General features: G+C 41.4%; 1 protein-coding gene and 3 long non-coding RNA genes across 5 annotated transcripts; 2 read left to right on the forward strand and 2 right to left on the reverse strand.

Moving 5' to 3' along the window:
- Window positions 1-107: 107 nt before the first annotated feature.
- Window positions 108-2,095, forward strand: LOC136355161 (uncharacterized). Its single transcript, XR_010739322.1, has 2 exons — window positions 108-369; window positions 1,605-2,095. It is a non-coding gene; the product is annotated as an uncharacterized lncRNA (long non-coding RNA).
- Window positions 2,096-2,448: 353 nt separating this feature from the next.
- Window positions 2,449-8,419, forward strand: LOC4328703 (uncharacterized). Of its 2 annotated transcripts, XR_010739321.1 has the most exons (4): window positions 2,449-2,593; window positions 7,827-7,895; window positions 8,027-8,177; window positions 8,246-8,419. It is a non-coding gene; the product is annotated as an uncharacterized lncRNA (long non-coding RNA). The 2 variants fall into 2 exon arrangements; XR_001543909.3 differs by lacking the exon at window positions 8,246-8,419 and having other exon boundaries at window positions 8,027-8,216.
- LOC4328704 (probable LRR receptor-like serine/threonine-protein kinase At3g47570) lies at window positions 3,081-7,619 on the reverse strand. Its single transcript, XM_066307424.1, has 2 exons — window positions 3,921-7,619; window positions 3,081-3,789 (listed from the first exon to the last, which is right to left on the reverse strand). The coding sequence occupies exons 1-2, from the start codon at window positions 6,943-6,945 to the stop codon at window positions 3,419-3,421; spliced, it is 3,396 nt and encodes a 1,131-aa protein (XP_066163521.1). The 5' UTR covers window positions 6,946-7,619; the 3' UTR covers window positions 3,081-3,418.
- Window positions 8,420-14,275: 5,856 nt separating the features above from the next.
- On the reverse strand, window positions 14,276-15,128 carry LOC107280050 (uncharacterized). Its single transcript, XR_001543087.3, has 2 exons — window positions 14,864-15,128; window positions 14,276-14,556 (listed from the first exon to the last, which is right to left on the reverse strand). It is a non-coding gene; the product is annotated as an uncharacterized lncRNA (long non-coding RNA).
- Between the last annotated feature and the right edge of the window lie 1,148 nt (window positions 15,129-16,276).

Genomic DNA, 16,276 nt, shown 5'->3' on the forward strand with positions numbered 1-16,276 from the left:
CACTCCTAGCTGGCTAGCAAGTAGCAAGTAGAGAAGCTGCATTGTCATAGCAAAACCGCGTCGTTGCGTTTATCTTGTATATATATGGGGGGCAAAGCCTTGGACGTGAGAACTACAGCCGAGTGATCTACCAGCTTCAGATTTCAGAGAGCGATTGATCAAGTGTAGTAGAGCGAGCTCCATCTGCGGCCATGGGAGCAGCTCGTCGGCTTCGCTTCGGGCTACGAGCGCCAGCGGCGTCGGCCATGTCGGTCCTACTACTGCTGCTGCCGTCGTCGCTTTCGCTCGCGCTCTCGCCGCCGCCGCCGCCGCCCTTCTTCCCTCCGCAGTGGGCGCCGCCGGTGGCCGGCGGCGGTGGCCCTTTCGCTGGTGAGGACGCACGCCGGTGGAACATTTCCTCTGATTTGTACTCTGGTTTCAGATGAAGTTATTGGTTTTTAACATTACTAATAGAAGTTTAAAATGGTATATTAGATTATTTTATTGTCTTTCATTTATATTTTACTATAGAAATATGGGACATTTATTTATGAAAAGGATAAACTTGAAATAAAAGGTAAAATAGTGTATAGACGTTCTGAAACTACTTGCAATGCATTTCGGATAAGAGGAAATAGTCATATATGAACATATGCTGCCTATTGGGTAAAGGAAAAAAATAATATATTAATACTCAAAACAAAACCATGTTTAAAAATTTACTGCATAAATTTATTTAAAGATGTTGATTTTGTAAAAGGTGGAGGTGGATATGGAAGTGGAGCCGGAGGTGGTGGACCCGGCGGGGTTCACGAGCCTCCAATCTCTTACGTGTACAACAACCCGTACATACCTATAGGCAAGTGTATTTCACTTGAAAATTTAGCTACTTGTAGAAAAAATAGTTTATCAATCTAGAAAAATATGTAAGAGTTTTCTTTAAAATATGAGACAATTTTATTTTTGAAAGTAGTAGCATTTTGGAAAGGGTAATAAACATGGAATGGAAATAGAAAAGGTGTATAAAAGCTGTAAAACTACTCAACTGTACTGCATATTAGAACCAGAGGAAATATCTACATATAACATCGGTTAGCTATTAGTTAAGGAAAAATATAACATATTCTAATACACGAAATTCAACTTGGTTTAAAATTTACATAATTGCTTTGTAGAACATGGAGATGGATATGGTAGTGGTCCCAACGGGGCTCACAATCCTCCAATCTCGTCCGTGCATGGCAACCAATACATGCCGACAGGCAAGTGTATTCCACCAGAAAATGTAGTTACATGTAGAAAAAAGAAGAGCCTTTTAACCATCTTTCTTTTCAAGTACGACACTTTAACCATCTTGGGTGCACAAGATATAATCCTATATACATATAACTAATAAGATGTATCGAACTTATTTGTCTAAATATTAATCATAGAACTTTTCCTAGGTTATAAATAGTACCATGACTTGGTACTATTTTTAAAGTTGATAATTAAGAATCCTCGAAAAAACATGGTAGGAAAATCGTCCGTTTGTACCCATAAAAGTATATGTAAATATTCCTTCACTTTTCCCCTCTAAATTTATAGCAGCATTATTATAAACTGAATTGCTTTTGCTTCCGTAGGTCGACGTGGAATGTATCGTTGGCCAGGCCCCAGGACATAGCAAGCCAATCTAAGGGTTTATTTGGGGGAGCTTTAAATTTTGAGAAGCAGCTGTTTGGTAGCCAGCTTCTGAGAATCTGGAAAAGCTCTGAAACCTAGCTTTTATATCTTCTGGCTTTTTAGTTCATTTTTCAGAATCTTAGACTGTTTGGGGCAGCTTCTAGCAGAAGCAGCTTTTAGGAAAAGCTGCAGCTGGGACAAACTCTCCCAAACAGGGCCTAAGTAGCACATAGATCACATCTATTTTAAATTCTTCTGAAACTTGTTGATGTGTGTCCATTGCCAAAGACTGGAGATATAATCTATTTTCATTATTAAAAAAATAGCACATAGCTAGAAATTCATGCCCAAAAGTTTGTATTCGAGTCTATGTAAATTTGCTCCAAACGTATCTGAAACTGTTGAATAAAGATGAACTATCTGCTCATACGAATAAAATTATTTGAAACTAGGAAAGACCGATATGTGGTGGTTCATCTGGTTCAAATCATGCTGCTCATAAATATCACACCACGAAAATGCTTTCAATAAAATTGTAACTATATTAAGAGTGTTTCTTATAGGATGTGTTAAAGCGCACATTCATGCGTATATGCGCATGTGTATGTCTTCCCTTAAATGAAAAAAATATGTAATTTTTAAAAAATAAAATGAAAAAAAAGTTTGGAATTTACATGAGATTTTTTTGAGAGGAAAAAAAACTTGCTACTAGAAAGTTAATTAAGAGAGAGAATGGAATACATCTATGAGGACGGCCTGCCCACAGCCCAACATCAACAAGGCCCGACCCAACCTTGTTTTGTCACCCTCCCTTTCTCTCTTTCTCCAACTCTTCGACGGCGTCGACCCTGTCGCGCCGCCGCGGAGCGGCGGAGGAAGACGAGACGATGGGCGGCGCAGGCGCGGCGGAAGGCGGCAGGTTTGCCAGGCCGGCGCCGTCTTCTCCAAGGTCAGCGTGCTACTGCTTTTCTGAATTTTTTGCGTATGCCTGTGTGTGCTGGATTTCGTGTATGGACTTCGAACGCGCGTGGCGTGTTTGTGGAAATGCCTCTGAAAGTAGTAGCGCGCAGCACGCACTAACGCACTTGGGCGGGCGCAGCTGTGTGCCCGTTTTGCTCTATGCGCGTTATTATGCCTGTTGTGTGGTGTGAGTTGTGCCGCTGACTAACTACCGTGGAATTGTAACCATATCTTGGGTGTGTCGACAGCCTGCTAACATTGCATTTGGTGCTGTCCTAATTCCTAAACACATAATAGATTCATGAGGTTATTTATATACAGTGGAGAACGCAGAACAAAATTTTAGGAGGTGCTAGTTTAAAAGACCAATATAAGATTATCATTAAAATACGTAGTACCACTAAGTCATGAACATTATCAAAGCTTTTGTTGTTGATTTATACTGTCATGGGCTGAGCTAAGAAAAGTTAGCAAAAATGGTTTAATTGGGTTAGATCTGTTGATGACCAATACTAGCATCAATGGCTGCTAAATCTGTGTTGACATGTGTCTGCTTGCCTCCCTTGAACGAGTGGCTGCAGCCTATACGCAATACTGTACCGTGAAGCCATGAGATTGGCTTGTATTAGTGTGGACTTGGTTCCTGAATAAGGTATGGTTTCCAGGGGGCCTGGCGGCAGTAGGTGTGCCTGAGCCCTATTTGACCCCCTGCTGTGTCTGCCCCTGTTTATATATAGGCTTAGTTATGGTAATAGAAGTAGCCTTACACAGTAGTTGCAAAGCAACATAGCTTTGCACACCACCGGGGAGTTATTCACACTACTTTTCCTCCACTGGAAAGCTCAAGGAATGCTTGCTTGATGGACTGTAGTTCAGTAGAAACTTGTGCCATCCCTAACCGGTCTTTTGGTGATGCCATGGAGCACATGAGGGCCACCTTAACCAATGGGAGGACACAACTTTGCATCAGTTCGGAGTTTCCACCATCCAAATCATTGTGTAGCATGTTGGGGTCTAAAATCTCAGTTACTCTGTGGGGAAATGCAGCATCCACACGATCGTGGAGGCTCAAACCATCATTGAATTTTTCATCAGTTGGACGCTTTCCAGTTAATATCTCTAACAACAACACTCCATAGCTGTAGACATCACCCTTCGTTGATATTTGCCCACCCATTCCGTACTCTGCATTTTCATTTGAAAACATAAGAATGGCGAATGGAGGAAAACTACAATCCATGTAACATTGGATAAGTTAATAAGATGGCTGAAGCATACAGGTCAATAAATCAGTATAAGTTTCCAATTTCTCTCACCTGGTGCAATATATCCAATGGATCCTTTTAAGTCAGCCAAACTTGTAGAGTTACCAGGCGCTGCTGTTGAATTAGCACCCATAAATCTTGCCAACCCAAAGTCACTGACATATGCAGTCATTTCAAGATCCAAAAGAACATTGCTTGGTTTGATGTCACAATGTATTAGTGGGGATACACACTGGTTGTGAAGATAATCTAAAGCGTATGCAATGTCCAAGGCTAAGCTAATCCTTTCACCCAAAGTTAGGAATCTCTTTTTACCATGTCCATGGTCCTCTGGATGTAGCCACATTTCCAGACTTCCATTTGGCATATACTGAAAGACAAGTGCTTTAAAATCATAGCCATTTGGATCAATCGTAGAGCATAAAGTAATGATTTTGACAAGATTTCGATGGCGAATATATCTTAATGCCTCGCACTCCGCATTGAAGCTTGTGGGTGCTCCGTACTTGTTAAGATCGAAAACCTTAATAGCAACTGGATTGGTCTCAAACGGCAACATGCCCTTGTAAACAGCCCCAAAGGATCCCAAACCAACCAAATTTGTGGGAGAGAACCCATCTGTTGCATTGGCAATATCTTCATATGATATCTTTCTCATGTTCACACTGGATTGCTGCAAAGATGGTTTTTGTTTTCTTCTCTTGATGAGAACAGCCATTAAACATAACAATAAAATTACAACAGACACTGCGATTGGAATTACTATTTTCAAAATAGTAGACTTGTGTTTACTTTGTGATCCTGATTCACGGCAAAGGGGCAGGCTATACCCTGGATCATTCACACACAATCTGTAGTTTCCGTCCAAGATAGCCCTGCTAGCATTACCAAAGACACCATTTGATGGTATTGGCCCTTCAAAGTCATTGAATGAAAGGTTGAGTTTCTGCAAAGAACTTAAGAGAGTGAGGAACTCTGGAACTTTTCCTGACAAGCTGTTACGAGAGAGATCCAGCTCCTTGATGCTTTTTAAGTTCATGAAAGATTGTGGAATGCTTCCAGTAAGAAGGTTCCCTTCCATGTGAAGGTATTCCAAAAGCACGCAATTCCCTAGAGTGGACGGTATTTCCCCGGTCAAGCGATTGTTTGAAATACTGATGCTTCCAAGATTTATGAGGTTGCCAATTTCTAGTGGTATGGGCCCAGTAAACAAATTGTGGGACAAGTCCAAACTTTGTGACAGGGAAGAAATGTTGAAGACCTCACTTGGCAGGCTTTCACCGAATGAATTGTGGGACAAATCAAGCTTCTCTAATTGTCTCCACTGCCCTAAGTTTGAAGGTATGCTCCCATTGAAGTTGTTCCCATCTAGATGAAACTCGGTTAGTTGGGCAAGGTTGCCAATAGAATCAGGAATAAGGCCTGAGAGGTTATTTTGTGCCAAGCTTAGAACCAGTAAGTTGCTAAGATTTCCAATGGTAGGTGGGATGCTCCCACTAAACATATTCTCATCCAAATACAGAACACTGAGACTCTTAAGATTACCAATCTCTGATGGAATTGCCCCAGAAAGTCTGTTTTGCCTGAGCCACAACCAGTTGAGCTGTGAGGGAAGATTACCGACTGAGCTAGGCAAGGTTCCTTGGAGAAAATTTGCATCCAAGGCCAACTTTTTCAGTTGAGTGCAGTTTGCAAGGGATGAGAGGAAGCTCCAGTCCCCTGCTTCAAGCTGGTTGTATCCAAGATCAAGGTCCTGCAAGTTTGGCAAGGATCCAAAAGATGGCACTATACCAGTGAGACCAGCAGCAGCAAGATAAACCATTTCTAGCTTGGACATATTGCGAAGAGAAGCTGGGATCGGCCCATTTAACTGTGTTGTTGATAGGATTAATGCTTCAAGGTTTGGAAGTCTGTTGCCTATATCTGGTGGTAGTTGGCCGATGAGTGAGTTATTGGCCATGCTAAGATATTTCAAAGATGATATGTTGAAAATAGCCTGTGGCACATGACCAGACAAATTGTTGTATGTGAGAACTAGCCTCTCTAGGGTTGGGATCTTACTTAGGCTCTCAGGGATGCTCCCCACCAAGTTATTTGCTTTTAAAGAAACATGAACCAAGGAAGAAAGGTTGCCCAGTGAGGCTGGTATCCCTCCTGTGAGTTTATTCTGCTCTAAAGTAAGGTATTGAATAGGTGCAGCAATTGCTGTAACAGGTGGTATGGAACCAACTAAGTTGTTACGGTCCAGGTAAATGGTTCTCAATGTGGAGCTGTTGAAGAGGGCTGGAGGGATCTCCCCTGTAAGACTATTTTGTGTGAGCCTAAGCACTTGAAGGGATGAGCTATTTGCCAAGAACTCTGGGATTCCTCCTGTGAGCTGATTGCCCCCAAGATTAACATATACAAAAGATGGGCTACTGCCCAACAATGGTGGTATGTCACCTCTGAGGGCGTTGCTAGAGAGATCCAAAGTTTTCAGCTCAGGAAGCGTCCCAAATCCAGTGGGTATACTGCCTTCAAGCTTGTTGTTGTATAGTATAACTTGCTGGAGGTGAGTGCATTGGGTTAAGCTTTGTGGTATCTCACCTTGGAGGGAGTTGTTCGATAAGCCGAGTACCTTGAGATTGCTGCATGAGGACAGCTCATCTGGAATACGGCCTTCAAGAGAGTTGATGCTCAAGTTCAGGTAGCTGATTTGTCTCAAGCGTCCGAGCTCACTTGGAATTTTTCCAAGGAACGCGTTTCTTGATAAGTCAAGGCTTGTGATGGAGCTCAGATTGGCAATGCAAGGTGGTATTGAACCACTGAGGCCTTTGGAGCTGACGTTGAGCGCCATGACTCGGAGTTGGGTCTGGGTGTTGTTGCATGAAACACCCTGCCAGTTGCAGAAGTTCTGGGAAGTGTTGCTCCATGAGCTTAAGGATCCGTTTGGATCAGAGATTTGAGACTTGAAGCAGAGCAGGGCTTCTCTATCAGTATCAGTGTCATCGCTGATTGCTAATGGCAGAGAGCATGAGATGATGAAAACAGCCAAGAGTGGAATGAATTTTGGGCATGGAGCAAACAAGCGGATCATCTTGCTGTTCGTGCTGTGGCTTTCTCTTGCTTATGGCATTTTAAGTGCAGGCAGGCACACACTTGTCTTATATTCGTATATTCCAATGATTGTGCCTACTTCTTTTTGCCCAAATGAAAACTGTTTTCTAACTCTGGGAAGGAAGGTATGAATCAGCTGCTGCATTGTTTCTTAGTCAGAACTTTGAGTTGACTTCATTTTCTCAGGTCAATCACATATTATGTGCTTGGTTACTTTATACTGTCGAATATTGGTGGAGATGCCTAATGTGATGTCCTCCATCCATTATTGACTGAAGGATTACATTATATATAATTATATATGATTTTAGATGGGATAGTGGTGCCTAACTTCTATTTCAAAGATATCCAACTGTGAATATCTGATGTGTGTGATCATTTAGCATTGTGTTCACATATGATGGTGCCAGTTGAGTTTGGTGGTGAAAATTGACTGCAAAATTTGCATGCTGATAAATGAGTTGGACGGGTAGATGCACAACACTAAAATAATATCTACCATTGTTGACTAGAATCCTCTTCTACATGCTTCTTTCTCACGTAACTGACTTTTCGCATGCTATCCAATATCCAGTCCACAAGGCGTATTGGTTCCATGTAATTTCTGAATATGCCCATGTAGTGATCGACCTATGTGCTATTTGGCTTTATTTTGTTTACTGAATAGCAAGCTAGGGGAAGCTAGAACCATCAGCTAAAGATATGCTAATTATCAAAAATCTATTGATTTCCGGTGCCCTATGTGGTAAGTAGTACAAGGCATGACTTAACGACTTATAATTCACTCAAACTAAATTATTGCCAGGCAGCTATATGATTTCTAGTTTTAAATGCTACAATTTGATGTGTTGTAAACAGCAGATGTGCAAGCCAGACTTCTTAATTCATTTGAACATGCCTCATTATCCCAACCAGGAGATGGAATCGTAGGTAGTCTTCTTGACTGGTCAAATAAAGGCATCACTATGGTTTGCATTTGCATATGGTCCTAACCATACATACAATAAATATTACTGATATACTTGTACATTTAATTATTAGCTTGTTATGTTTCTTTTCAGGATCTTGGTGCCTGTGGTAGCAAGAGAGGAAGTCCATCCATTGGATGAGATTTTTGAGACATCGCCTGTACATCAACCAAGGATGGAACTGATCAACTGTAGATCCAGCTAAAAATTGCATTTTTTTTAACGCAAAGAAAAGATTGACAAGGTAATATTACGTCAATAATCACATTATCTGTTTTACCCAGATGGACAGTTGTTGATGAATTTATATAGGTAGGAAGATGACAACGTACTTGACTTGCGTGAATTTTGCATGGTCACCACCATGTATTTTTTTGCTGACAATGATGTTCCACTTGCTAGTTACCTTGTGTAATTATTGCTGACGTTACTTTTGCATGGTCACCACCATGTATTTTTTAGCTGACAATGATGTTCCACTTGTTAGTTAACTTGTGTAAATTCAAAACTAATTACGTCAGGTTGGAATATTACACAGTATACTAACGGTTTCAGCCAAAAGAATGAGACAGAAACAGAGGGTGCCGACTTGACACGGTCTTGTAACTCTTGTTGAACTTTGATATATAGAACATAGCAGCTGTTTCAAACAATGTTTTCAAGGGTTTCAGACCATGATGTGTGCTTTGAAGAGTGGAGTACTGACAACAAGTGATCATAGCATATATTTTTCTTATGCGAGTGTGACCACAAACTGGTTAGTACGGGTATTAGTTACTTCTGTTGAGTTGGTCATCAGGCTAATCAGAAATATCAGATGGGACCTGATGACTTTTGAGGTATGTGAGTTCAGAGTCAAAGATAGCACACAAAATCTTCAACCTGGAGAGCTCTGTTGGTGCTGTGGCTTGCTTTCGCTCATGACATTTTAAGTGCAGACAGGAACACACTTGTCTTATACTGCTTCTTGCCCCAATACGAAAGCTGTGTTCTAGCTCTGGGAAGGAAGGAAAGTATGAATTATTGCTTCACTATTTCTTAGTCAGAATTTTTGAGTTGACTTCATTTTCTCAGGTCGATCACATATTATATGCTTGACTACTTTTATACCGTCTAATATTTGAGGAGTGAATTATATGTTGTGCATCTCGCATGTCATGTGTGCAGATGGTAGACGTGTGAACAATTAAACAATGTGCTAACTTGATGTTATAAGTAAAACTAACCAAAATTAAATATTCATATACTTACTGTAATAAAATGTGTGAAAACAATAAATAAGATATCTTGTTTCTTGAGAATTAAGGTTTCTAATAAATTAGAGAAAATTCCAAGCATCATGTTGGGTCTTAGCGAGCACAGCTGGGCTTGAGTTCCGTGGGTCATGCGTGTACTAGGCTCAGTACACCTTGCCTCCAACATCTGCATTAGGCTCAGTTTTTTTCTTCGCTTCCAAACTTTAACTTCCTCTTAACAAGCTTTTTAAATGGTTAAATGATGTGTTTCTTTTTTAAAAAAAATATATATATATAGAAGTTATTAAAAAATTGAAATAAACCCATTTTTTAAGTTTATAATTATTAATACTTAATTAATCATGTGGTGACTTTTTTCCTAAAGATGAAAGATGAAGTGTATTACGCAAAACGAGACGGTATTAATGTATAATTAATTGAGTTTTAATTATTACAAACTTGAAAAATAGATTAATATGATATTTTAGAGCAACTTAATTTCATATAAGTTTTCGCGCAAAACGCACCGTTTAGCATATTCGAACGGGACCTTAGTCTCTTTTTAGACAATAAAACAACAACAACAAAAAAAAAAGGGAGATAACGTGTATTGAGCATTTCATTATGTACAAAACGGTTAGCATACATAATGCATCGATGGCCATGATTACGCATGTGCGAGAAGTCCAACGGCTCTTTTTTTTAATGCGGCAGTTCCAATTATATAGATAACTTTGCGTGCTGAAAACGGATTAGGTGGATACATGCAGATCATTAAAACAATATGTATAGCTTCCAATGTTGACTAGAAAAGTATGATTTCCACATTGCTTCTTTTTTAACTCCCCCACTAGCTTGGCACTTAACTTACTTTTGGCATGCGGTCCATAAGTTAAAGAGTCCTTGTAAACTAGGTTGCTGACTAGCCAATAGAGATTAGAAAGACCGACTTGAAGACCTTGCTCGCGGTGACAAACGGGCAGAATTTGAAGTAGATATATACTAGTATATATTGGCTACAGGGCATCGATCGACCGGACCAGTTCAAATTTATGCATTGAGACCCATCAGACCTGTTGAGATGGGTGACTTGTTGCTGATCAAAGACTGATTACTCAGTGCAGCCCTGTAGAGTCATGGGTTGGATTGATATTATTTGATGCTGTTATATATGATCCTAATCTTGTCCTTAGGTACTTTTAGTTTTTGTTCTTCATATAGTGCTATATATATACTAAGAATTTATAATGAGTAATGCAACTTTTTTATATGCAAATGCCGCTTGTTTAGATGCAAATTGAGAAACACCTAGGGGTCTTCCGGCTAGCTCCACAAGGTGGTGGGCTAGACGACCTAGGTTCTAAGCCTCACCCCTTCTAATTATTTGATATTAGGTCATTCCTTAATATTTGCGTTTTTTTAGATGCGAATTGTTTGGATACATTTTATATGCAAATGATGATTCTACCATGAATGGTGCATCGTCTCTCTTTCATCTTCTTCCACAGAACCCACGAGCCCTGGTCGGAGTGTGGGTATCCGACAGGTGTGGAGATTGGGGACGTTATTCACCTGGTCGTTGGTTTGGGGCTAGGGGCGGGGACGTTCCAATCCACCTCTGCCCTACCCCGTTGTCACCCCTACTCCTATGTAGGTTGGTGGACAACCATCCGAGCTCTGTATCTACATCTGTAATTCCTATGTTCCATAAAAAATTAATTTATAGTTATGAATCTAGATATATATAGCTTACATCTAGATTTATAGTCCGAAGTTGATTTTCTATAGGACAGAGAGAGTAATGTTAATTGCTCTATTGGTTGTTGTTGATGTATGAAAAAAAAGTTGTCAGCAAGCCAAAAAAATGTATGGAGGATAAACATTGGTAGCACCTTTTATTCACCTAAAACAACTTGCTTGTAATCTTTATCAAGATAAGGTACGTAAAATAAAACTTGGAGGAACCAAGTAGTGTCAATTGCTCTGCGGACTATTGTTGATGTATGAAAAAAAAGTTGTCTGCAAGCCAAAAAATTGAGGATGAACATTAATACCACTTTATTCACCTAAAACAACTTGCTTACAATGTTTATCAAGAGAAGGTAAAATAAAACCCTTATCTTTAAACCCAAAGAAACCAAAACCCAGGTTGTGAAACAACCAGTAGAAAGACCTTCCTTCCCTAGCTCGCAGCTTATGTGCAACCATGTTCGCCGAACGACGAACCCAACAACGGTATTAGTTGCCTAGTGGATGTGGATTAGGAGGGTTAATTATGTTCTGAAACGAAACTCCAAGTCAGATTAAATCATGTATGTGAAATAAAATGATAGGAGTATATACACATAAATGCATGTAAAAACACATTAACAGTTTAACACCACTTTTTCTACGCAAAACAGTCAGTTCTGGATCCAGATACAACTTACCCGGCCCGTCCCAGTTCTCATGGAGTAGGATTCGAGGAGACCGTGTTGATTTGCTTAGAGCTAAGAGACGATGATGGCCTCCATGATGCGTCTCCCTGCCCATCAGTAGCTCGACAGACTTGCTTCCGGTGGCGAGCGTACATGGCAGAAATGGCATAATCTGCAGTAGTAAGAGGGACATCACTAGGATTGCCTGCAACCCAACACTAAGGCGAGCAGCTGCCATTGAATTTGCGGACCCAATTCACCGGCCTCTCTTCGCTGCTGCAGCATGAAGCGGCGTCCAATTTATTGCGTGCAACAAATTGTCTTATGTGTTGACCTCCACCTAATAAGAGTTTCATCGGGGTTTCAGCCGATGAGGTATCTAGACGTTGCATCGGCCTACAAGGATTGGATATAAGTTGGATTTAGCCGATGACAACAAAGATTTTCATTGTTTATCTAATCTTGTGGATTTTATGACATCGGACTTCCAGCTGATGTATGCTTTAATCTTCGGATCAGTGCTTATTCTATCATATCATTGTTAGCCGATTGGTTTCTACTGGAAATTATTATTGTTATATTGTATTATCATCAGCCGATCGTCTTTATTTATATCAAGTGTCAGATTCTACATCAAACATATAGCCAATAGCTCAAAACCCTATCGCTATCGGCTGGTATCGGCATCGGCTAGAATCACTCCATCGGCTTGTCAGCCGATCGGTAGTTTTATCTGCTGTTTACATATCTTGTCAGTTGCAGGATCAAACTGACTGGCACGCTCGCATCTCATCAACAACTTGGATCTGTACTAGAGCTAAGCAGATCTCACAGGCCAGTGTGTGTTTTTCGCATCAACAACGTGACAATCCAGACATCAATTCTTTTTTTAAAAAATGATGGGGCCCACTGTCATATCTCTCCCCTCCCACCTCTCTCCACCACCATGTGTCGTGGCCGCCATCGACACCGCCCCGTCTCCCACCATCCCCCTCCTCCTCCTCCTCCTCCTCCTCACCCACCACCTCGCCGCCGCCGTGCTCCTCCTCCTTGTCAACTCTCCCCTTCCGCCCGCAAGCACAGGCGCCTCGATGTCGAGGAATGGGAGTCCGTTCCGCCTACCTCGTCTGAGGCCGAGTAGGTTTTGTGGATGGTGTTGGAGTGGCACGATGCCCCTGCGCTGTCCGTGGCGGCGTCCTCCCCCACCAGAAGTTGCCGCGGGGAGTGCCTTAGCACCAACGCCTCTAGCGCCATGCTTGTCCGTAACCGCTTACCGTCATTGCCCATAGCCATGGCATCTTCGCCGTCACTGCTAGTGCCACGCTCCTCAGCTTGCCATCAGCAATGCGATCCCGCATATTCATAGCTGTCGGCGATGGTAGCGCTGCGGCGTTTGCATCACGGGCAGCGCCAACGGCAATACTCCCCGTATCCACCACCAGCTCCTTATTAGGTGATGACCCCACTAGAGAAGCCACCACCGCAAACGATGATAACGACGAGGGTCGTCCCTGCATATCCTCACGAGATAGCCTTCCCTGCCGAGTGGAGCAACGCATCTACATCCTCCCCTGTCCCCTCCTGTTGCAGCGCGCTCGTCATCACCATCCCCAACTCCAGATACACCTCCATCACGCACCGGCAGATGCGGCGGCAAAGAGCTCCTCCTCGGCCACCTCTAGGGTGTGCCTCCTCCTTGGCCTCCGTCGGCGCATGCGCGAGGAGAGTCATAGTTGCCATAGCTCCTCCTCGGCCTCCGCCGGCACGTGCACGAGGAGACTCGCAGCAAACAAGGACTGAAGAGAGGTAGAGGAAGGTTAGAGGGGGAAGAGAGGGAGAGTAGAGATAATATGACAGACAAGTCCCACCAATTGTTTTTTTAAAATATGCTGATAGGACTGCCACATAGGACGAAAACAACTCCGATACCCCACCAGCCCACCCCCTCTGTTCCAGTCGATGGCTAATGGGGCGTTCCCCAGATCGATGAACAATTCTCTCCCTGCATCAGCTTGACGAGGTGCAGACGACACTCCTCCTCTACAGCTCAAAACTTCCCGCCTCCATCTCCATTTTCCGAGGTGCCAGCGGCTCACCGTCGATGAGCCCCAGCCCATTTTCCTTTCCCACCATGCCTGGTGCGTCGTCTCTCTTCCATCTTCTTCCACAAACCCACGAGCACCGTTCGGAGTGTGGGGACCTGATGGGTGTGGGGACGGGGGACATTATTCTCCTGGTCGTTGGTTCAGGGCCAGGGATGGGGATGTTCCAACCCAATCCGCCCTTGCCCTGCCCCATTTCACCCCTACTCTTGGGAAGGTTTGCATGGGCAGCCATCGGAGCTCCGTAGCTACATCTCTACTTTCTCTGTTTCACTAAAAAAATAATTAATGATTTGAATCTAGATATAGCCTATATGTAGATTCGTTGTTAGAAGTTGATTTTCTATTGGACGGAGGGAGTAATGTCAAGTGCTCTTTCAGTTGTTGTTGATGTATGAAAAAAGGTTGTTGGCAAGGTAAAAAATGGTATCAAGGATAAACATTGGTAGCACTTTACTCACCTAAAACAACCTGTTTATAATCTTTATCAAGATAAGGTAAAATAAAACCTGGAGGAACTGAGTAGTGTCAATTGCTCTGCCGATTGTTGTTGATGTACGAAAAAAAAGTAGTCGGCAAGCCAAGAAATTGAGGATGAACACTAGTACCACTTTATTCACCTAAAACGACTTGCTTACAATCTTTATCAAGAGAAGGTAAATTACAATCTTTATCAAGAGAAAAATTAGAATGAAAAATAAAACCCTTATCTTTATCAAGATAAGGTAAAATAAAATCCGGAGAAACCAAAAGTTGTCCTTCCTTCACCAGCCTGCAGACTGCAGCCTATGTGCTACCATGTTCGTGGAACGACGAACCCAACAGACGGAATTAGTTACCTTGTTGCCGATGATTAGGAGGGTCATGTTCTGAAACGTAACTACAAGTCAGATTAAATTTTTTTTTACCGGGCCGGCCAAGAAAGGCCAACCAAATTTACTTCAGATTGAAGAATATATACAAATATACAAAGTCAGATTAAATCATGCATGTGAAAGAAAATGATATGAGTATATATATATATATATATATATATATATATATATATATATATATATATATATATATGTGCTCATCAGTTTGATTAGAGTTGCTTCTCTAGTTCCTGGTAAAAACACATTAACACCACTTTCTACGCAAAATTAACAATCAGTTCTGGATTCAGATACAACTTACGCGGCCCGGAAAAGTTCTCATGGAGTAGGATTCGACGAGACCATATTGATTTGGTTGGAGCTAAGAGACGATGATGGCCTTGATGCGTCTCCTTGCCCATGATCAGTAGCTCGGCAGAGTTACCTCCGGTGGCGAGCGTACATGGCAGAAATGGCATAATCTGCAGTAGTAAGAGGGACATCACTAGAACTGCCTGCAACCCAACACTAAGGCGAGCAGCTGCCATATTGAATTTGCCGACCCGATTCACCGGCTTATCTTCGCTGCTGCAGCATGAAGAGGCGTCCAATTTATTGCGCGCAACAAATTGTCTTATGTGTTGACTTAGTTTTCTCGGGTTAGCAATATATTTCGCACACTTTATATTTAAAAAAGGCTTGCTACCTCCGTTTCATACGATTCGCTTTGACTATTTTCTAGTATTTTTTAGATTTAACCAAATTTATAATAAAAAATTAACAGCAAAACGTACATATTGTCAAAAAAAAGACACGGATATTAAGGAAAGATATAACATCAAATAATTAGAAGGGATGAAAGCTTCGAACTTAGGTCGTTTAACCCACCACCTTGTAAAGCTAGCCGGAAGACCTTTGGGTGTTTCTCAACATATTATCAAAATATACTAAATTTTAGTTTATTAAAACTAATTTGGTGTTGTAAATGTCTAAAATACAAAGATATACTTGACAAAGAGAATATTACAAGTATGTTTTTAGAAAGCAAATATCACATTTTCTTTGGGAGGTTTCTAAATGTATTCTAACACAAAGTTTTTAAAAGTTCCTCCTCGTGTTGGGTCTTAGCGAGCACAGCTAGAGTCCAATGGGTCATGGGTGATGGGAGTAACACCCGACCTCCAACATCTGTATTGGTCATTTTTTACACATTTAGAAACAACATTGAATTTATTGTGAGATAATAATAAAATGCTCAATTAATGCACATTAAGTTAGTAAATAGTACAAAATGGTTAGCGTACAGAATACATCGATGGCCATGATTAAGCATGCGAGCAATCAAATGGTTCCTTTTTGTTTGGCTCAATTCATGTTGAGTTATTGGTTTCAATTATATAGAAATAGTAGAACTTGCGTGTTGAAAAGGGATAAGTAGACAAGGCTGATAAACAGAGAGATTACATGCAGGTAACTAAAATAATACTAGCTTCCAATGTTGACTAGAATAGTTTGATTTCCACATGGCTGCTTTTTGACTCCCTCGCTATCTTGGCACACTTTTGGCATGCGCTCTATTCAATGAAACAACGTACGCTGTCTGATGCTGTTCGTTGAAAAAAAAATACCCGTAAAGTAAAGAGTATCCTTCTAAACTAGGTTGCTGACTGACCAATAGAGCTTAGAAGACTGACTTCTTCATGTCATGTACTCATGTCATGTATATTGACTACAT

The sequence above is a fragment of the Oryza sativa genome, chromosome 2, assembly GCF_034140825.1.
Source record: "Oryza sativa Japonica Group chromosome 2, ASM3414082v1".
Lineage (NCBI taxonomy): Eukaryota > Viridiplantae > Streptophyta > Magnoliopsida > Poales > Poaceae > Oryza > Oryza sativa.